Source organism: Anarrhichthys ocellatus, unplaced genomic scaffold (genome assembly GCF_004355925.1).
Source record: "Anarrhichthys ocellatus isolate YVR2014 unplaced genomic scaffold, GSC_Weel_1.0 scaffold7, whole genome shotgun sequence".
NCBI lineage: Eukaryota > Metazoa > Chordata > Actinopteri > Perciformes > Anarhichadidae > Anarrhichthys > Anarrhichthys ocellatus.
Window position 1 is genome coordinate 6700268 of NW_022280037.1, and position 23732 is coordinate 6723999.

A 23732-nucleotide genomic window follows, 5' to 3' on the forward strand; every position below is an offset into this window, starting at 1 on the left:
AGAGAGCAGTCGTGTGTTTATCACTGACACAAGGCACGTGTCTATTGAGACAGCAGCTGGTTTGACAAAACGTGGGCATTGTACCACCTAGGAATGAGAACGGGTTGGAGCTGTGAACAAATGTGTGGTCGAGGCAGCAAGTAATAGTGCATTTTGCCCTTTGCTCTGTCTTAAATATAGCGTAACCCGCTGAAACAAGAAAAGCACATCACCAGGTACATGACACAGGATATAGTCAAAATAGAATCGTACAGCCACAGGGTATATTAGACTTTGTGAGGTGAAAATTTGAACTAGGCTTTGTTAAAAAAATATTAACACCAAGGCATCGTGATTTAGTGATATATGGATACAAACACACTTCATTTTTACAGTAAATGCGCATAAATAGCTCTAAATGTGCTGGTTAACCTGCCTTTATTCTGTAACTTTTTTGTATTATTATTTGAAACTACACTGTTGTTTGTAAAGTTGTCAAAATAAAATGTAAGTAAGTCAGAGGGTTATTTCTTCTTAAGGCCTTCCATAGGTAGATAATTAGCCCATCCATCTTTATTTAGGTGCAATGCACACATCAGTCAGTGAATCTCCCATGGCTTCCCCTGGTTTCAATACAAATACAGGCTTAAGCCGACAATAAAGCAGCAGAAAGGACCAGACATAAACTGAGGGCCAGAAAAAGAGAAAAAGAGCCAGAGCAGCAGTCTTCCAAGGTGAGCGACACAGACAGCCACAGACAGACCCTGGCCATGGACCCTGAGAGTTAATGAAGCAGTCCTTCCCTATTATATCTGCCTGCATCCACCACAGCACAAGGTAAAAGACAACCAGACAATCCTCCTCTCCTCTCCTGTTAGTCCTCCCTGTCATCCTGAAAACTGATCCTGCACACAACTGATCCCTCACAACGCACACTGTAAACCACGTCTGCCTCGGTCCCGGACAGAGGCATAAATCTGTGCTTGTTCCTTAGGTAATAAAAAGAACGTCTGATACAGCAGCAGAGAAGAAACAGATTTATTAAGGGTGCGAAAGAAAACTCCCTCACTAATGAAGAGGATAATAATACATGTAAAAAAAGATTCATCGCGCCAATGCCACATGGCATATAATAACTTCATGGCAAGTGAATTACAGACACAAGTGCAATGTAAAAGCATAATTACTGGATGAAATTGAAGTTAAAAAAAAAAAGTGTATGGTAGCGACGGGTATTTTGGATTCTGCAGCAAACCTCTGATATCAAAGCATGGAAGATAGAAGCAAAGTCTGCAAAATTAGTTTAGTCAATTCACCACTTGTCAGATTCAATTAGAGGCGTTCTGATGAGAAGTTCACAGATTTAAAATTGACGCACTATGTACAGAGCTGTTGAATAGACCCAACAAGCAGAGTACCATGAACAAGTGCTTCATCACATCTAACCAGTTACTGTAATGTGTTTGAAATGACCAGTGTCTTCACCTGCCATGGTACCCTAAAAACCCTATTCTTGCCAGACAAACACAAAAACAGGGGAGAGTAGCGGTTCTGTGTTTGCATTTCCAAATGCAACGTGCATGTGGTCAAACTGATAAATGTGTATTTTAATACAACATTTTCTGCTGCTATATGCAGTGCATTACAGTGTTTTGGTTGCCAAATTGGTTGAATATGTTTTGTCCATTTGCTTGGGGTTCTGCTTTGGTTGTATTGTGCTAAGAGTGTGTCGACCACCAAACAGAAAAGGTTAAATTTTTGGAGACTTCCTACAGCTATACAGAAGCCGTTCAGGTTATGAGAGTGTCTGAGACAAGTGGATATTGCCTTACTGCTGCTCTTCCCCTGGAAGGCTGAGTTTCTGCAGTGCCTCACGCATTGTATCTGATAACATTTTTCGCTAATATCAATATTGTATAACTCGAGCGGTTGTCGAGTCTCATTTTCCTCTGTTTCATCAGTGAAATAGGCCTGATGAATTGCCTTCCTTGTGAAGTGACAGCACTCTTCCCTTAACATGTCTGATCTAGTTTGTTTTATCTCTCACACCTATGCACCAGACCGAGGGGCGACTTTGTTGTGTTGTGTTTGATTTATGTCTATACAGGCATACTCATATGTCCATCTGTTAGCACAGAGGTTTGTTATAGAACAGCTTTGATTTCCTCCCTGAACCCATTCCCAATACAAGCCTGTCTAATACTGTACAAATCTGTCTTCATCATGTCTTCAACATCTCAAGCAGGCATGAAACAGAAGTCAATATTGTGTATCCTGCCTCCTGTGGAGATACAGTAAAGTAAACTAACAAGGAGGCATAACGGTTGAGTCTGTCTGTCTCTCCTGATGCAAGCTATTATCAATCCTCTAAATTCTCAATCATACAACCACGCCATGGTAGCATTTCAAACGACACAGAGGTAATAGGAAAAGAACTTGTTGATTTGCTAGTTGCCACAACGTGCAGCTTAGTACCCGATCAGACGATTACTCAGTTTTCATGTTTCTCGTTGTTTCCTTCCTGCAATCTATTTCAGTCGGCCCGCAACACATTTAAAGATTAAATAAGCACAATTTCCATTCCGCCGCGGCAAAATCCCGTCTCCTGTCCTGCCGCCTGTCTGTCATCTCATAGCCACGTGTGGAACACACCAGAGATTTTAATCTTTAATGCGGCTAATGTCAGACAGAGAGAGTATAGAAAGAGAGGGAGAGAGAGGGAGAGAGAGAGAGAGAGGGGGGAGACACTGAGACAGAGACAGAGATGACAGCAGAGGAGACAAAGGCGAGAGAAATCAACAATGATATTCTTGGACTGGATGTGAGGCGGTAAGTATGAGAGGCTGGGGGGAGGAGGGAAATGTCACGGCCAATTTCTAATGAAGGGCCTTCCGGGAACTATAGTTAGATAAATTATTTAAAGGCTTTCATTTAAAAATGTCCCAAAAACTGTGCTGCGATGATTTGCGCAGGGGCTGGGGAAAGGTCAGCCGTGTGTTGGGAGTGCTTCATTAACCTCTCATCACCTCCCTACCTCAATTATTTCTGTCAAAGAGCACCTGGGGGGAGTGGGGTGGTGGGGGGGTGAGTGGAGGAGAGATATAGGGAGGGGCCGTGGCTGCTGTGGCCGAGCTGATACCACTCTGCTGCTGTGGCTGCTGCTCAGTAGGCGAGAGCTGAGGGGCTCCAACTACGTTCGGCTTATCTCAGAACCTGGTGGCGGTCCATTCCAGGGGTGCAGTGTTTGGGTGACTTCAGCGTTGTAAAATCCTCGGAGATGTGTGGAAAGGCTGGATGAACTGTGTGCGCTTGTATGACTATGTGTGTGTGTGTGTGTGTGTGTGTGTGTGTGTGTGTGTGTGTGTCTGTGAAAAAACGGATGGGGAGGCAGCTGGCTGGTGCACAGGCCTCGGGAGTGTTAAACGCTTTGATCTTGTAAAATGTTTTCAACAACCGTGGAACTATCAGAGGTGCTAGAAAGTCTGATTTCTCAGACACTTGTACATGTACACACGAACACACACACACACACACACACACACACACACACACATACAAAGTTACTTTTTCACTGATGCTCCATAACGTACAGCAGGTTGAAACTTTTTCCTCGCTTTCACTTCATCACTTACCTTGTCTCTCTCTTCACTCTCCTCTTAACAGTTCATGTGTCAAAAAAAGCTTCTTTAGGAGTGATGTGTATGTTCATGTGCTCACACCCTCCCTCCGGTTATACAAGTCAATACTAATGCTTTTTTATTATTATTTTTTCCTCCAATACATTGGTTTATATCTAATTGGTTGCTAAGACATTATTGTCTATAGTTTCAAAATGATGCAGAATTATCCTATGGTGACAATGACAGTTGCAGCTCAGTATGAGTATAGGACTAGAGTTAAGGATTAGGAATGTAGACAAATGGTTTTAGCTGACAATCAGAAGCAGCAAGAGCTCAGGCTAGCTTTTGGGTCCGTGTTGTACACGTGTATCTTGTGTACTTGGGCTGATTCTGTCACATCATCCATCATGAGTCTGTCATTCCCTATGGTGTAGAAACCAGCCATGCGAGATTGAGGCTGGTGTTAAGTCAAGCCATCTGAGAGCAAAATATCTTGACAACTTAGATGGAGGAACAGATCAACAAATGGACCATTAGCCCCTTCAACACCATCCTTATATACCTTATGATAATGAAGATACACAATTTACGGTAACATTCAGACATAAACTGCCCCTGTGTTGGCTTATTATACAGTATAAATAATTAATATACTTAAAAGCAGTCTGCAAAATGTTTTTTTTAAACAGTAAAAGCTTCAAAAATGAACCTAGAATTTCTTCAAGCTTGCCCAGTCCTAATTTGGTGTTAGTCCCGCCGGCATTAATAACAACGAAATACTTGACCAAAATCAATTAAATTCAGTGGAATCACTGAAATCAGTAGATTCACCCGCAGCTTTCATCAGTAAATTCATGCAGTGCTTTTGCATGGGGTTAATTAAACTTAGGTGAACTTTAACATATGAATTTGAACTATTGAACAATTGGAAGTCATCTTGACAGTGCTGACCTTTGAGGGAACGGAGAGCCGACAGTCCAAAATGGAGGAATCACGCTAGCTGTGTCGCACCATCCAGTTCTATAAAACCACGTTTATACACCATACAAACAGTCAGTGATGAGACAGCAATGGAAGTATGTTCTAATATGTTCCTACAAATTAATGGTGTTAATTTACTGTCCAGTTAAATATAGGACTAGATTACCAAGCTTCCAGCATCACAAATTTCGCTAGGATTTGACCGTGCCACTTTCTGATGTGACCGGTACATCAAAGTTTATTTGAACACACCTCAAAGTGACAAATGGGAAACCCTAAATATGTTTCTTCAAATATTCCCATGGCAGGAATACATCTTAAACCTCTCTCTTTTTCTTTTTTTTGTTCTTTGTCTGACTTATTACTCTGATCCCTTCCCAGTGAGGCAATAGCAGACTAATTGTCAGGCTGTTCCTCTAATGCCGGATTTCTAGGTTAGGGGGCAGCCGTCGACTCCCCTGAGCTTGTAAAGAATGGAGAAAGTACAAGAGAGAAAGAAAGAGAGTAGACAGGGAGGAAATCTGAGCTTGCCAACATTCCTTGAAATTCCTGTGATTCTGCAAGTTAAGCATGCAACATTTCCAAATGACTGTGAACACAGGAAACTGCAAGGCACACAACACTCAAATCTGTGCCACATCTAAAAGGCATAGTAGTTGGAAGAAAGTGTTGCAATACGACCCACTGATTGGCGAAGGTCCTTCAGCATTATGTTGTTCATACGACCTGAGATTTCGTATTTGTCTCAATCAGGCCTATTCAGCTGGCAAGTGTCAGGCTGCCTTAATATAGGCTGCTACATCAAAGAGGTGACTAATCAGGCTGACGGAGAGAGGTGTCACACAGTGCCAATCCTTCAGGGCAGCAGCCTGTCTCTCGAAGAGCACGACCTCCAGTAACGAAGCGCACACGCACAGCACATGCACGCGCAGCAGCACACATAAAAACACAAGCACACATCAGGTATGGACATGCACATATGAATGCACATGCACACCTTTAATACGGGAACATGTGCGTGCAGTTAGATGCGTCTGCTTATACATGCACAAACACACTGCAGGCATACATGCTAACCCAGCGGTACACATCTCCCTGGGAATCAATGTGAAGGATGACTCGGTTCAATGATAGGCCTCTGTTGATGAGGGCTGGGATAATGAGGTGGAAAAATGGAAACTCATCTTGATGTATTTGGGTCAATTTCACGTCCACGGCCGCTGCTTGGTCAGGCCTATTTCTGGAAGAAGTGGTGGCGGTAATTAATGGGCGATAATGGACACATTTAATTGGCTGTAATCTATCTGATGAAGTGAGGAGCCTCTATTCTTTTGAGGACAAAGGCCCCCTGGGAGGGCTGAAGAATCTCGCCTCATCTGTAATGCTGCAGGCATACAGTATAGAGTGGACCATGCATCAGCATAACAATAATGCAACTCTGTGACGCAAAACAATTAAACCTCACAGTGCATTTAAGACAATATATGCATCATTCACGATTAGCATGAGTGCATCCTCCTGTATGGACAAAGTGAAAATGCCACAAGCCAGGATAAAAAAAAAACTGCTTAACATAAAACTCAATAAATCAATTCAAACATGCAATGCGCTCTATGTACTCGTGGCTGTGTGGTTCGGCCCAAGAGCTCACTATATAATCTAGATCCTCCATTTGATAGAGAAGAGAAAATGCAGTCCGCCACGCTCTCCTCCCAGAAGAGGGGCGAGAACACTTATTTGCATTGAAATGAACTGTCTGCGACACGTGTGTGTGCGAGTGCGTGCGGCTGTGTGTTGTAACGACACTGCGTTCTTGAGTGTTTTGTCAAGGGGGCGTTGCGTGTCAACCTGCATGGATCACTAGTGATGGGGTGACTCCTCAATCTCACCACCACCCGCTCTCCAGCCTCAGGGGGAGCTGTGTATCCGTCTGTACTTACACATACTGTAGTGTATGTTTTCTGTCCATTCCCAGTGCTGCCGCAGTGCTTTCTCATCCCCACGGGTGATCTATGGTGCTGGCAAGCATAGTACCTTCAAAGCCATTGTAAATCAGCATGACATCAGGAAATTTGTTTTAGAATCTGTTCGATAATTCACTTTGTAAGAGTACAGGCAGCGTGCAAAATTCACTTTAGTCACATATGAGGGAGACGTGATTCCCTGTTCTGTCATGTCTCCTACCGATGTTTAAGAGGCATATAGTATTTGGCAACCAATGGCACCTGAAACATTCGTGTGAGTACATATTCTGATTGGACCACACATTTCACCTCAATCGCTTTGATAGACATTAGCTTCAAGCTTGCTAGAAGGTCTATCTTACAAGGGCAGGGAGGTGTAGCCAAACAAGCCTCGATACTAAGGTGTAAGCCTACTATACCTTACAACCTTACACGTAGCCTTGCACAAGTCAACATAATCTTGTAGACTCAGGTTTTCCTGCAACATTAGTTTGGAGAAAAACAAACAGCAGTCAATAGAGTCTGGCAGCAAATCAGCTATGGGCCATGGTTTCGATAGTACCCACAACAAGAAAGACTGTGTTGTAATTTCAACTGACAAAGCCATTATTCCAAGATAATGCCTATTGAATCTGACCAGTTTACACTGGAGATAAGTACAATATAACTCTCTTGTTATCTCATCCACTATACTCTACGAAGTAAATACTGAATAGTTTACTCTGTGAGTGAGTATATGGAGTTTTTCTCATACATCATCATCATTGTGCACCCCCACTGACAGCATTGCATCATTTACACATCTATCCATGCAAAGACCTGCGTTCGTCTAGGAGAAAGAAGTGTACATGCAATGTTGTGTCTTGTATTTGGAAAGTTGCTATATTGTGCATGATTATTACACACTTGGGAGTTTGGACATTTAATAAAAAGGTATAAAGTAAATACAGGCCACATGGTAGCAACTCGGGATACAGCTTGAGCAGTAGCGGAGGAAGTAATCAGATCCTTTACTGAAGTAAGAATGACTAATACCACACTTTAAAACTACCCCATCACAAGTATAAGACATGCATTGAAATTGTAGTAAAAGTAAGTAAAAGTAAAATTATGTTGGTATAATCAGGAAAATGTACTTAAATTATGAAATGTAAAAATACTAAACTTCTATAAAGAATACCTCAAAATTGCACTTGAGTACATGTACTGAGTACTTCATACCTGAGTGAATGGAAATTGGCGGATTGGTTTTGTGAAGCTAGTAAACTAGAACCACGTATTTAAGTACCAAATACTATGTATACCTACTCATCATAACAAAAGCAGCAGTAATATTAACATTATGAACCTTAATTAGAAATAAAATAGGGCATCAACAAAGAAACTGACCCAGAACACAGAAACATGAATCCTTGCACATGAAAGTACACCAGACAGTTCCATTAACAAAAGAGCATTTTTCGAGGTAAACGTAAGACTCAATTACTGAAATGGCCTTTATATTTAGCCTGTATGACATGGAATGAATCATTTGTATTGTCTACGATGCTCTGAACTTTTGCCATGGCTCTCTTATTGTGCTGATATAAAAGTAGGAGGCTTTCTTTATAATCATCCCCAGACCGATGCTGTCCTTCTTTACTTGGCTACATCTAAAACTACCTTTCGACAAATACGGAACCACTGGATGCTGTCGAACAAAGCTTAGAGCAATCATATGAACAGAGCAGTTCGATGCCAGAGGCTATCAAACTAAAGAGCTGTTGGTTAGAGGTAGCCCTATAGCAAAACATTAGGACAACAGCATTCAATTATCAGGTAACCTTTTCATAGATGCAAGACATATATATATATATATATATATATATATATATATATATATATATTCTGTGTCTGTGTGTTGAAGTCAACACGATTCTGTGTGTCACGTTGTTGGTATTCAGAAGTGTGCAGACGGCTTTAGTATTTGCAATGCTGGGGTCTTATTGGTGTGGTGGCTGAGTCCAGACTGACCTACAGATTGAAAGGCCATTTCGTTACCACTCCATTATTCTGTCTGATTGCCTTCTTGTTAGCCGTTTCCGTGGGAGGATTTGATTTTCCCTGAATAGATGCACCTGAAAGACATGTCTGGCTGTTTTGACGTCATTTTCAGTCAGCACTGAGGCTCAGCATTTTCCCAGTGTACAGTCAGCATAGGTTCAGTACGTTTACAGTCGGTATTCTCTATTGAGAGTGCACCTTAATGCAAAGACGATTTGCTTTGTTAAATGAGCGATGACCAAGATTCCCATGTTCAACAGTTAAAGTCACAATTTCAATGTTTAGTCTTGTCCACAAAGGCTCAGATTGGCTCAGTTGATTCTCCAATCTAGATAACAGCCATTTGCCAGAGTGACACCAGATCTAAATTGAATTGCACAACAAAATTTGAGATGTGGGCGGCAATTCAGAGGTTTGGAGCCAGGCTAAGTTGAGCCTCCCTGTGCAAAGCATTATCTATTGATCACAGCACGTCTCCACTGAGTGCTCTTTATAGGTAATCAATAGGTGAGCTGGCTCATGATGGCTCTCACTCATTACAACTCTTTAATAAAAGCCCACCCTGCGGTGACTGCTGCTCTGGGTAGTATACACACACACACACACACACACACACACACACACACACACACACACAGCTTTATGGGAAACCAAATCTCTGTTTACACACACAGGAAAAACACAACTCACAAACATGGAGCAAGCACAGCATCGTTTGCAAGCAGGCAGCTGAATCCCAATCATTTATAGCTGGTGTAATAACATGACTCATTTATACCCCTGCTACTATTCTGAGGTGTCCTGTTGGTGAGGACTTTTGAAGTATCGATGGCTTAATCCATATGCATATCAGCTTTATGTTGGGGTGCCGGGTCGAAAATATCAGAAGACTCTCAAGTTAAGACACACTGAAATGCTCCTGTCATTGTTGTGAACTCCAAATTGCGTGGTCTCGCATGACCTTCAACAACCTACAATGTGGTTGAGGTGTGTATTTCTTAGCTGTTTCCCAATCACTCCAAAGCAGCTGTCAGTTCAATCGTTCTGCACATATGGAGTCAGGTGATGAAAGCCTTCTTTTCAATATTTCCTAGTGAGGGGGGGCCTTGCGCAAGAATACGGGTCACTTTGCCATATGTGCAGGGGGTGAGGTGATATGCTGCTCGGGTCAGTTTTCCATGAACCACCCACCAGCTTGCCCTCTTATGTTCAGGGACCACAGAGGCAGAAATAGAAAAGGGAGCTGGGAACTCCACATCAACTGTCACATACCTCGGTACTCAACAAGCACAGAAACCTGAGCTTAAATTACACTCTAGCATCTGCTTCAGTACGGCAACAACACACTCACGCAACGCATACATGAAAAACACAGCAAACACTCACCATCTAATATAAAAAAATGTTCTGCCAGCCAAATAGAAACTTGTTATAATATAAACATTCTCATAAGAACCATTCCTAAGCTGTGGACTAACATTTACTGGGGCTAAATATGAATGCATACAGGAATCTGACATCAACTTTATACACTAGTGCAGTACACAAGCAACCATTACGGACTGTTTAACAGACAACCATGTGCCTCACCATCCAGAAACCCCTGATAGTGTGTTATGATCTAAGCATCCTTAAGGTTTCAGCATCTGAGGTGAAGATGACCTTTCTCTGCCCAGAATAGCAGCGCTGTGGGGAACAAAAGCTGTGATGACAAACACACAGGAGAAAACGTGACCCCTCAGGGGCCAACACACATGCTCTGAACACAAGCTCAAATTCTGAGGTTGTATATCTGCACCTACCACCATAGACATGAACAGTATGTATAAAAACTCCCTGAAAATCTTTATTGTCTGTAAAACAATAAATCAAAATGGCTAAATAAGCAGCAATCAATGTTAAAGTTATGAAAAATGTATTATCTTTTAAAGGAATAGTTAGTCATTTTGAGGAATGTGCTTATTCGCTCTGCACTATATGGCAGTTACAGCTGATAACGCGGAAGTGTAGCACCCACCCTCCGATTCCTCCCCAGGTAAACACTGTTAGTGCTGTCAGCACTTTGGCTGTAGTTTGCATGGTTAGTGCTGTTAGCACTGTTGGCTGCGAGCTGCCAGCTCAGCCGTCGTCATGTTGAGTGCCGTCTGGAGGCAATAGAAATGCTCCAGCGCACGTATATAGCACCTTTAAAGATCACTAAAAAAACACGTTTGATCTTGTTTCCTAAATCAATACACAAAAAGTTGAAGAACAACACATTGTGGTTGACCAGCGTAGACTCCATGACGTGACTGCAGACATGATATCACTTTAAACTGAACATGAAACCAGTGAGAAGAGCAGAGGAAAAAAAAATAAACGTTCTAGCTTTGGCAGAAAATTGTGACATATTGTAGGATCCTCTTAAAGTAAGATATCCCAATCCTAAAGAACTCATCCACACATATCCACACACTCGCCACCACACTACACACATCATCGTGAGTGACAAGCACATTGACCGCAAACAGAACTCTGATACACTCAAAACACCCAAAGAGAGAGAGCGTCTCATATTTCAGCATTGGTGTTTCTTTCAGAGAGAAACAGCCGAGAGAATATGTGGCTGTGTTGGTCTGCATCCGGAGGCTGTCTGCAGGCACTATTGTTACTATTACAAATAATAAAGAGAAAAGGTGAGTCTGGTTTCTAAGCGTTCTGGTCCACAAAGCCCCTATCTGTGAAAGATTTTTTCACTAGACGGCGGCAGGCCATCAGTGCAACTCTCTTCCAAGCACAGAGCTGAGATTTCAGCATGGTTGACAAGGCCACTCAGGGGGGGGCAGGGACCTAAATGATTCAGGCGCTCATCGCTTCGTTCAATCTCCCTGTTGCCTCTGTGCGTAAAGAGAGACTTGAGAAGAACAGCAGGATACGTAGCGTATGAGGGAGAGGGATGAGGTGAGACAGTGAGTGACCGAGAACCGAGGATGTGCGCCTCTCCAACCCCACTGGCTAAATATTTGATGGGAGGAGGTGGTGGAGCTGAGGTGAGAGGAGGAGAATCATGGGTGCATTTCCTTGGGGAGTGTGTAATGTGTGTCCCAGGCGTGCAGCAGGCTGTGGGGGTCAGGACATTACAAGAGTCTCCACTGTCCACCAGGTGAATTATTCATCTCGCTGAGGTCAACACCAGAACAGCATTATGGGTGGCATGCAGTAGAGAACAAAGAGGCCTGGGCTTTTAGCACATAGGATCCAAAAACTGAAAACCACGCATGGCTACACTCATGTGGGAGAGAGAAAAAAGAAGAGAAAGAAAATAGAGAGAAAGTAGGAGGAGTGGAGGCGCACAGGGATGATGAGAGAGGATGTAAAAACTCTGGTTGGTGTTGGAGGTTAGATGAAATTAATTATGTGGCCGCTGCCATTGGAAAGGAATTGGAAAGACTGGATGAACCATCATAGAAGGCTTCCAATATCCATGACCCTACAGTGTTTTGTTTATGTTCTCATGAACATTTGTATCCTTGTATGGAAACATTTTTTGTCAGAAACGGAAACAAACAAAGAAACCGCTGCGATTGATTGAAAAAAAAGGCCTGTTTCATGTTTGACAGTCTGGATCGACAGTGTTGTTGTTTTTACTGTTAGAGTACTGCACTTTATGTCACATGGCAGCTTATTTAGACATTTGAAAAATGACTTTCATATATTGAGATTGTTTGTGCTGATTTAGAATTAAATACGATTAATTAAGCTTTTACGTAACTAATAAATGTTTTCATAAAACACTGTCACAATCTGACATGCATCACAAGTCAGTTGCACAGCTGCAGTCCTAATGTAATAATGTAATACGCGTTATGTACTAAGTTTTGAGGTCACCAGCGACATGACGGTCTTGGAGGGACGTCAACGGCCTATAGAATGTGATCTCAAGGAGATCATAGCAGGCATATTCTACATTCCCCGTGGTGGTGTGAAGCAGACAGGCTTATATCCCCTCTATTGACTTTGAAGGGCATGGACTGTGTGTGCATGCCTGTGTGACAGTACAGATCCTGAGAGTAAATAAGACAGTACTATGGGGATTTTCTCAATGTTGGCGCAGCAGTGACGGTGCAGCCTACTTCACAAAGACACACACACACACGAACACACACACAGGTCCTGAAAGTGGTGTCCTATGCCTGGGTAACTGATGTGGTACCGATATTATTTACAGATGAAGCTGCAATTAATTGATTATGCAAACAATGTACAATGTGCATTCTAAATTATAGTACTGAGCACTGCCAGAAGCCTAATTAAATATTAATCTTTTCCTTATTAAATTAATTTTCAACATTAGCAATATTGCAGCACTGAAAAGCGTAAGTGCTTGAAGCGTATTCTTTGCAGATAAAACTGCAAGTGACTCCTTTCATTTCTGAACACGCTGTCAGCTGGCAGCTTGCATGCAAACACATTCTCAAGCTGCATTTGTTTGGTTGTTGCCGGTTTTGGAGCTGAATAGAATCCCGGTGTGTTCAATCATTCATTTCAGAGATTTGCCCCGTTTGTCATGCAGTGTTTGAACACCAAATTGTGCGGCTTACAGCTGACTTTCTTTTTAAATATGTGTCCATTTGTCTGAGGCTTGAAGGTTGTAGCTTTAAGGTATTACCATTGTTTCTAAGAAAGGGAGGTTTGATCAAACTTTGATATAGGATAATTTAGTTTAGAGTGGATTACTTCTTTGACATGGTCATAGTTAGGGTCATCCTGAACAGGATCCCACTGAACATTTTAGCAAACCTCTGAAGGAAAGGATTTCATGAGATTTTAAGGACATCCTGAACAAGATTACATTGACATGTTCTGCATTTCTCTGAAGGAAAACATTTATCTAATTAAGTAATTTACGAGTTCAAAAATGAAGACTTTTTCAATGTGTTACAATATAAACTTAGCTGTCTTTCCCTCTACAGTAATGTAAAGTGAAACTAACTCAAATTGTATATGGTCATAGTCGGGGACAATTTTTAGCCGAAATCCATTGCTGATATGGAAATAGTTTTATCAAATTAGGACTCTATCCCACAGGATATATTTGGTATATGAAGTGTGAGAAATTCTTAATGAAATGAGAGTGTCTCTTTGACCTTTTTGGCTGCGCTGAGAACCGGTACTGTAACAGCACAAAAATTCAGGCTGCTTGACCGGGTTTCTGGAAACTCTTCCATGAGAAAATGGACCTGTGCTGTGAGAGTGTTGAGAGCCCTGTTCTAGCTAATGCAAGCTTAGCTGTAATTGTTGTAACTCAAGTGCAGAATTTATTCTTCTTCTGACATTTTTGTCAGTCACCAAAGTGTGAGTTAGTGTAAATGAAAGTGTCTTAAATTTCAAGAGACACTGCAAATGATATAAAGCATAAATGGGGCGTCACCTTTGGCTCATGTGATCTTGTGGAGAAGAAAAGAAAGATGATTAATTGCTGAACTGTAGAAAATAAAATATTGGTTGTAATTTGTCACCTGAAGGCCTCGGAGAATCTCTAACTGACCGTCTGGTAAAACATGCAAGCCATTAGTCTCTATGACCCTAGTCCTTCTCCTACAGTGGGTGGTCGAACCTAATAAGGCAACATCTGGTTGAGTGGATTGGCTTCCATTTGCTCTGTATATTAAGAAGCTAAAACATCCACACACATACTAAAATACCCTGATACTCAGACAAGACACTACAGCAGTTGAGCTCCTCAGGTAGCGTCCTGGGTTGAAACATCAGTGAGCGAATAAGGAGCAAAGCAAGCTAAGTAGTATTATTTCACCACTGAATTAAGTTTCAAAAGTGAAAGGAAAGGAATAGCAATGACAAAAATAATTCTCTGTAATGCTCCTGTGCCTGAATATGCCCACACATGCAGTTTAGCAATTTTGTTTGGTCAACATGACCCCTTTACGCACGTAATTATGTTTCTCTGTAGTTCTGCTTATAAAACACTAACCGTTGATCCATGTTGCTGACCCGGATATTAGCTGTATGATTAGCCTTAATGTCCAACAGAAGCCTGTACAACATGATAGGGATGAATAGTTATGTATGGGACGAATAAATTCCTACAACACGACTAATAAAGTTTGTTTTTTTAAGCTTGTCCATTGGAAGTTGCCCATTGCTGTGACTCATTTATGAAACAATGTTGCTTCCTTTAATTGAAAAGTGTGATCATTTTGTCTTTGGACTTAAATGATGGGAAAAGTGTAGTTCAAACAACACCAATTCATTTTAATGGCAGTAATCATTTCATGAGAATATGTATCATCTTTTACCATTCCAAGTGTTATCTATATTTTGTAATGGCTAGGGCAATATGAGCCATGGACTCAGATGGAAACATTACAGATGGGAAACGTTGTGAGGGAGTGTAGCATGTTGTTGAGAAATAGTGTGCATTAGAATGATAGAATAGGGTTCAATTACATCCATTAGAGATATGTGAGGACTGTGACTGGCACGTGGCAGTGTGAAAATGGAGCAGATAAGGTTTCCTCTGTCAGGGAAACGTGATGAGAAGGGGCAGTAATGGGGGGTGGTTCTCTAAAGACGCAGACAGACAGGAGACAGACCAAAAAACAGACAAAAAATGACAGGTGTGGAGGAATTAAGCCTTACAATGCCCGGCTGAGGACCGACTCACTTGAAAATCTTAACTCGAAAGAACTCCATATTTTCTTTAGATTTGTACATTATTATACGTGAGACTGCAGTTTAGTAGTCCATGAAAAAGTCCAAGATTAAACTGTTCAGATTACATGAAATAAAATAAAATATTCTACTCAAATGTCCGTTATTTTACTTCTTTGTTTTCCTCAGTGCACATACCATTCTGCCCACATCTGACAAACAGAGGGAAGTAGCACTGTATCCCCAACACTGGTGGAAAAATCTATTTCGTTTCTATTGTTTGTGTGTGTCCTTGTCTGGGACAACGCGTCAGGGAGACCGAAATGCTAGTTGTGATTTGTTTTGTGAAATTGTGCGGGACTGTTTGCAAAGGTGTGGCTATATATGAAAGCTGACAGGTAACCTGGCGCTGGGTGCAAATGCTGATCCACAGCGGGCTGGACAAATGTCTTCACACACACCAGCATTCTGTGGCTTGCTGCCCGCGGAGATGTCAAACACAATGATGCGGTGAGGCTGCATGAGAGCTCCCTGCTCGCTACTAGGAAGTCATGACACACACAACGACACAGATTCATACACCAGAATACACGTCAAATTACAGGAAGCAGCGCGTTCACTGGCTGTCTAATTGCTGACTAAGCCCCAACCTCCGCCAACACAGACTAAACGGAATAACAACAAATCAGCGCGATCAACATGATCCACGTTCAGACTGGAACGATCACCTGTCTTTAGAAAACACAGCTAACGCTCGCATTGTTCATCTCACTCTATTGTCTAATTCCGAAAGCTCAATAATCTTGTTACACATGTCAGGCCCCCGGAGTAGCCTATAGACAATCCTGCAAATCGTTTGAAAGTGCCCCAAATTCATTAATTACAGAGTGTGCTAATCTCATTGAGATGGGAGGAAAAGGACCCTCATAACTCATCCAATTAGGTAATTGAGTGCTACTTGGATTAGAGAGAATGAAAGGACGAGCCCCGCTGAGATTGAGGACTTCTGGCTTCACAGTAAGAATATGACCATGGCCGTCTACAGATTACAAGGAAGTGAAGTATGTACCGAAGCTGATTTTATCCATCTAAAAGCTCAACATTCACTTATAGGCTTTCTCTAATTGCTCATGCCTCTAATCCACCTATTTCTAAGGTTTGAACCTTCGCTAAGCCCCGCCCTCTGCTGCTACTCCGTCAAGCTGTCAAAGTGGAGCCCACACTGTCACTAACTGCACTCCCTGAATGAATATTATCTAATTTTGGGAAAAAGCGATTTCAGAGAGAAGCAGATGGGTCAACACAACGTTTTAACAACTTCTCCGCGTATCACTAGTACACAATGTTTAACCATGGCTAGAAAATAAAGACAATCTGAAACTATAGCATGAGAGTCTATGGAGCAGAGCTGTACAGTTCTTGGTTACTGGTCAGAGCTGATCGATGCTACGCTATGATTGGCCAGTCTACGTTCGAGGGGCAGGACTATAGCGAAGGGTCAATTGGTTTAAGTTCTACTTAAGTCAATTTAAATTGAATTCTGTTTGTTTAATGCTATTCATGCCAGATAAAGAGGCATGTAGAATGACAATGATGTTATGAAGAAATTACACAAACAGAAAGAAGGGAAGAAGCAATGACACAACACTTTTGACCAGAGGCAGTGCTTGGGGAGAGGAGAGCCAGCCTCACACTGCAACTATCTAAATGGTGATTTGTTTAAGTTGCAGACTCCCTTTGCCAAGACGCCCAATTCTATTTCATTTAAACTATACTGCGTGCCTCAGGGCTCTGTGCCATTTAAAGAGTGGATCACATAATCCCCCTAAGTGCTTCACATTGCAAAAGGCACTATGTATAAATTAATGAGGAAATCAACAAACACAAATTCTTACTGAGGCGCTCCTCTCAAGCAATTAGTAAAAGTACATTATCTAAATAGCTGGAACAATAGAGGCACAAATGCCTTCAAGCTGGAAAAGGCAAAGTGAAACTTGTCCATCACCGTCTGCGAAGTGAAAAGTTTGAGAGGGTCAATCATAGTCTATGAGTATGACGTGTATATCTGTTGAGTGTGTGTGTGTGTTTGTTGAACTGTGTGTCTGCCTGCAGAGCATCCCAGATTATGCATGAATCAGGCTGCTTATCAGCTGACCTTTAAATTGGAGCCGCAGAGCAACTGCAGGCCCAAGGGTTATCGCTCCCACCTGATTGGCCGCTCCGCCTCAGACCTGCTGACAATAGAAATTAAGAGAGCCAAGTGGGCATATCCGCAGGCGGAAGAAGTATAGGAGTGAAGGGAGATGGGGACTGCATTAATATAAAAATATATTTTTTCGCCTTTTCTTAAGCTTCAGGAGAGAAGGAAAAAGTCATTATGTGCTGTGAAGCATGCTAACGGTGGAGCAGGTAAGAACAGACAAGCTCGGTATTACCTGGATTTCATCTCACGCTCACTCATGCTATCTCTCTTCCTATCTCTCTCTTTTCTCTGGCAGTTTCTCCCACTCTTTCTGTATTTTAATGGCGGAGGGGCCTTGGCAGGCTGTGATTGCTTGATAGATAGATATCTCCCGCTGGAGAGGGGTACATGGAAGAGGAGACGGGGGCTGAGGATGAGGTGTGTGTTCTGTCGTCCACAGGGACAAGGAGCTCTGTGTGTCTGTGGAGGATGATGGATTACATGGGGGCCACGGGCTCGTGTGTGTGTGTGTGTGTGTATGTATGTATGTATGTGTGTATGTATGTATGTGTGTATGTCGGCATGGTCCCCTCCATTGCTTCGCTATGTACACAGTGAAAGTATGGCAGTGAATTAATTTCGGCAGCTGGAAAAGGTCATTAAATGAAACTAATATTTGTGAATGGGAATCCCCAGGAATTAACTTCAACACTATATACGCAACAGTGCAGTGTTCTGGCAGTAAACTGGAGCATTACGTTGTATTGTGGACAAGAGCACAGGTGGCTGAGCACACCGGCATACGCTTGGCCTTCTGTCAGATTAAAATGAGTTGGGAAAAAAAATGCTTTGGATTAGATATGCCTGCGTGTTCATGATGGTCATTTCATATGTGACAGTTACATATATATTATCTTCATCCACCACTGATGAAATGTCCTTGCCTCCTTGTTCCTGACCGTCCCTCTGTCACAGAGTGGGAGGGGTTACAAGGTCAGCCAGCTCTTCCTGTTTAATTCCATCCCAACGATGAGCTTGGGCAGCTACTGATCCACCGTATTCATAGAGACATCCAAACATGAGCAGTGAGTGTGTGTGTGTGTGTGTGTGTCATGTGATACACAGATAAAGCAGGCCCACAGGGGAAGACAGAGTGGCCAGCCACAGCACTGCATCTGTCACCAACACAAAAACCACACCAGTCGCCCAGGAACAGAAGACAGAGAGCTTGAGTGTGGGGGAGACCTTATCATAGCTGGACACATTCCTAGCAGGAAGACAAAAGAGGCCAAATGAACCAGATCACCGCAGCACGTGTGAGCAATATGTATGAGTACGTGAATGTGTGTTTTAGTGTGTGTGTGTGTGTGTGTGAGAGAGAGAGTTTGTCAGTGATGAATAGGAGTTTAAGGACCTACACCTTACAGATAAGCGAAGAAAATCATCAGGACCACAACAACAATTGCTACAATGCAGGCTAAAAGAAATACCAGAAGAGCCCCCCAGGCAAACATCAACCTCCTTCAAACACAACGTAGAATGATGTAGAGGCTGAAGATGTCAGGAAAAATATTCCGTGATACACTCTTTGCCTATTTGTTTATGAATTAGTGAGGCTGAATAACTACAATGTTCTGGAACCAAATCATTTATCAGTGAGCTGTGTGTCAAGATATTCTCAGCATGTACTGGTCCATGGGCGGCGTAATTGCTTACTAATAGTCACATCTTGATTGAGATGTGAAACAAACATCAACAGGCTTCTTTTTTTTTTTTCAATTAAAGCATAATATACTTAAAAATGTACTTATTTTACCATAATCTTAAATTAAGTCAAATGTTCTTCTTTAACATTTCTTTCCTCAGACATATCTTCAATCAAAAAAAATGTTGTTTAAGATAAATGTAGCTCAAAGAAAAATAATATTGGCTGATTCATCATTATCCAATTCTAATTATGCTCAAAAAATGATATCAAGACGAGGTGCTTTGTCTTCCCAACATAGATTCTGACACCACAACTTCAGATACAGAGTACAAATATCCTCTTTTTACCAAATCTGTTTACCTCACTGTGTGGATCTCATCAGGATCAGTTTTATGGAAAGGAATACCGGAAAACACAGAATTTTATGACAATGAAGAAAAAATCTGCACCCATTCGATCCCTATACAAGACTACAATATGAGTATGTGTAGTTTACTTTGCTGCCTCACAGAACACCACAAACTCTCTTTCTCAGTAGATGAGCTCCCATCCTTTCGAGCTCAGAAGAGGAATTTGCTGGATGAGGGAGCACATCTCTCCGTCATAAGGGACGTTGTTGCATTTCATTAAGGATAAGATTCATCACAGCAAGCAAACAAGAGAGCTGTGCAAATCGCATTGGAGAAATTCCTACACTATCCTCAACAACGTCTCTCACACAGACACACACACGCAAACACAGCTGATATCCAAAAGGCACAAAGCAAACAAAAGCTGAGACCACTGATTCAGGACACAAAGGGGTACATCAAGGATGGTGATACTATGTGATTGCTCATTATCGTGCCCTTCAAAATGACGCATTACTGTGTCAGTGGTAGGAATAGCAGCCGGCGTTGAACAATGGAGCTGTTCCTCCTTCAGACGCCTCGGCATGTGGGGCATGGGCGTGCTCGCCCGGTCAGAGGTCCAGTGCTCTGTCTGTGAGAGTGAGAGGACACCCAAGGGTCCATTTTGGAGATGGCTGTGAAGCTCCAGCTCTGACCCTGGAAAAATGGCTCAGATAAGGCCTGTATACAGACCAATTTAACAGGTCACAACCCTGTCTCGGCGTGGGAGCGACACAGCGGGAGTGTGTGAACACAGCCTCGGGGGATCTGTCCCATGATGAGATACTGGTGATATAAGTGTATCCCCGACGCTGCAGCAGTGGCTGTCAGCCTGTTGATTCACAGCTCCAACAACGGAGGCGACGGGGACAAAGTCAGGTTTTGTTGCTGGGACAACATGTGATTATATGTGTGTGTGTGTGTATTTGTGCGTATATGTGAGTGTAGTGGACAGCTAGTAGAGCATTATGTGCCCGAGGCTGGCAGACCTAAAGAACAGTGAACAGAGAGACACGGAGACAGAAAGCTGGGGGCCCTTATCCACACTGAAGTCAACAGCTGCATATGGGACTCAACAGATCTATTCATGACAGATGCACACAAGTGTGGACACACACACACACACACACACACACACACACACACACACACACACACTTGGCACATACTGGACAGTGGCCCGTTTGTGGCTCAGGAGATAAGAGGGATGCCATGCAAGCTCTGCGAGTTACAGTGTGGGAGAGCCAAGGGGAGATGTTACCTCACACTACCAGACAGTCCTGTCCTGTGTCTTCTGGTGTATTAAACACAACGATCACATCTGTCTGCTAGAGGCAGCCCGCTTGCTCTAGTTGAAACAGCCGACCGAGCGTGGGATGGAGCTGGAGGTGCATATAAGCGATATTAGATAATAGATGGACTTCAATGAAAGCTTTGATATCGATATAAACAAGCCACATTAAACAGAAGAAAGAGACAGAGACAAAGGAACGCGGGAGAGAAAGAGTGCGAGAGAACAACAGCGCTGAAATATTTCCGCATTAGAGAGAAAGAACACAGAGTTCTGAATCACAGAGTGTGTCCCTGGAAGAAAAGCGTATATTCTCTATATTTGAAGTCACATCTTTGTGTGTTAGCAGAGAATGGGCGGTGAAGAACATGAATTGACAGCTTATTTTACAGCTCCAGATGGAAAAAAAACCTAAATAACACTGGAAATATTTTATCTGTCTGTCTATCTATCTATGAACTTATATATATATATATATATATATATATATATGAACATACGTGTATACTTTAATTTGGTTGAACCTTGTGCCTCAACTCCAACCAAACTTGGAAACTCTACTAGATGCCTATAAATTTCTGAACATGAAGCGCTGTCGTTGTTCAGCCGATTGGGTCCTGTACTTTGGCAGCTGTGTGGACCCCTCTCTGGCCCGGACTGGTCTCTCTGGGAGAGGTCAATAGCAGGGACTTCTGCCAGGTGGCAGGTTGGCTCGGGCTTAATCGATACCCGCCAGAGGAGGACAGACAAGCAGGGCAGGCAGGTAGACAGGCCGGCACAGTAACTACCAGCCAGAGATAAAACTATTCCTGGTGGGGTTCACTGGCCAACTGCTGAGCCTGCGCTGTGACGGAGAAACTCACGCTTCAAAACGGTTTAGGGGATTGATTTGACAGCTAATTTACAGAGGAGATTTGCATATGGACATGCACTAATAAGGCAGGCTTTTCTCTTTCATCCTGTGTCTTTCCACGCTATATCTTCCTTCTTTTTACACCTCAGCAAATACGACGAGATAATGTAAGCGAATTAAAGAGACAAGACATTCAAATTGGATATTGATTAAGAGACTAAAGCCTTGTGTTTTCTCCTGTTAAAGCCTGTGTTTAAATGATTGATTCACAGTGTCACTCTCCACATCCTACTGGCTGTGTGTTGAGTTGTGTTTGCGACCGGTTGTGCCTCTAAGACTCCAATGGGCTCACATCATGTCACAGCATGCTAAGTGCTTTGACACAGACACACAAAGAGCCCTGCCTATCTGATGCCAATCTCCTCAGGTCTTGGTGTCACCCAGGTGAAGGCTTTCAGAGAAAGCAAGGACAAAGTCTCCTCCTCAACAGCGCCGCACAATGCAGCCTGACTGACAGCAGAAAGGACAAAATGGAGCTTCTCTGTCAAGTGGATGTTAAAGTCGTGGGAGGAAAAGGAGAAAAAAAAAGGATTCAGGGACAGGTGCATGCACTGGATCTACGGAGAAAATAAGGATGCTTTCTGCCGGGAAGTCACAAGATTCACTGTCTTAACACAGGCTACACAATACACATGAATACTTATCACTGCCTGTCACAGGCTCGTAAATGTTTGCTGTCCTTCAACTCTCTGACGGAGTAGCAGTGCTCGCACGAAAAATGATTTATAACACAAAAGGACGTGCTTACACGATGACTGCCCCACAAAAGCGCAGAGCCTCGATATGCTGACACACAATCTGTCTGTGAATTAACACTCAACCAGTTGGAACTTACTGTTCTTCTCCTTGAAGATTCTGAAAATGGGGAGGATTTGTCTGAAGTATGGCACCAGAGCCTCTCCCACGTTGTCACCGGACACCACCAGATGTTTCAGGACTTTCAGCATGATGCACATCACCTGATGGTTCTTTGTGTTCAGGGCCTCTGAAGAGCAGGACAGAAGGCAAAGATCAGTCGGTGAAAAGGGGCTACAAGGTAAAACTGTCCATTTTCAGATCTGATTTGCAGGTTGTTTGTTCAGGCAGGTGGAGGTACAGTAAGCGTGGAGTGATTCTGACAACTGCAATTATATGGTACATAAGACAAATTACACATAAATCGTAACTCCCACACACACACTACCTTCCCCTTGAAAGCATTTCCTTTACAGCTTGGCTTTGATTTACTGTAGACTGGCTCGTCTGCGATCAGTGATTTCAAATGCACTGGGGAGGCAGGAGTAAGTGAGAGCCAATCACTGGGCTATTTGGCCTACAGCTGCACTTAACTCCATCTCCCACTGATAGAGAGAACAAAAGGGAACGATGGTGGGAGAGATGGAGGGCTGGAGAGATGAAGAGAGACAAATTCAGAGAGAGAAAGAGGGAAGGGGGTAAAACAACAAAAGACAGAAATGTCAGAGAGAGAGATGAAGAGATGTGACAGGCGGAGGGCAAAGGGTTAGCAAATAACTGTGATTAGCAACTAAGACAGATATTTTTCAAGTTCTTTATGCTCATGCTTGTTTGTTTTTTTCTATGTGAGCTTCTGCACGAGTGATCGTAAATCCCCGAGCAGACTGTCAGCGTACCCAAAGTTAGAAAACAGGCCTGGGCAATTTATCTCTACGAAACCTTTAACTGTCAATTGATGCCACTTTTTCACAAAAAGAGGATGGTAATGGCACCGCAGCGCCTATTTTGCCAGTAAGCACTTGCAACAATAGAATTGAAAAAACACTCAAAACATAGAAAAGAGAGTGTGAGCAGAGACACTGGGAACTTGTGGTTGACAGAGCAGAGAAAAATGTGTTAAAATGTGAGTGAGAGATGTAGAAAAAGAGAGGGAAAAGAAGTTGAGAGGTACTTGTTGTAGAAAGCCTGAAACCAAAAAGCTGAATCAGGCTACATTTTTAATATGACAAAAAAAAAGTGTTTAGAAAATGACCAATGGAGGTATTATAATCAAGTG

The 23732-nt window shown here is 42.6% G+C and overlaps 1 protein-coding gene across 1 annotated transcript in view; it reads right to left on the reverse strand.

Annotated features, from left to right (window-relative positions):
* Positions 1-23732, reverse strand: part of pacrg (PARK2 co-regulated) — a 59833-nt gene that overhangs the window by 31925 nt on the left and 4176 nt on the right. Inside the window, exon 2 of the mRNA XM_031847191.1 lies at positions 22557-22706. Coding sequence (XP_031703051.1) covers positions 22557-22706 — 150 coding nt within the window. The remainder of the gene's footprint in view (positions 1-22556; positions 22707-23732) is intronic.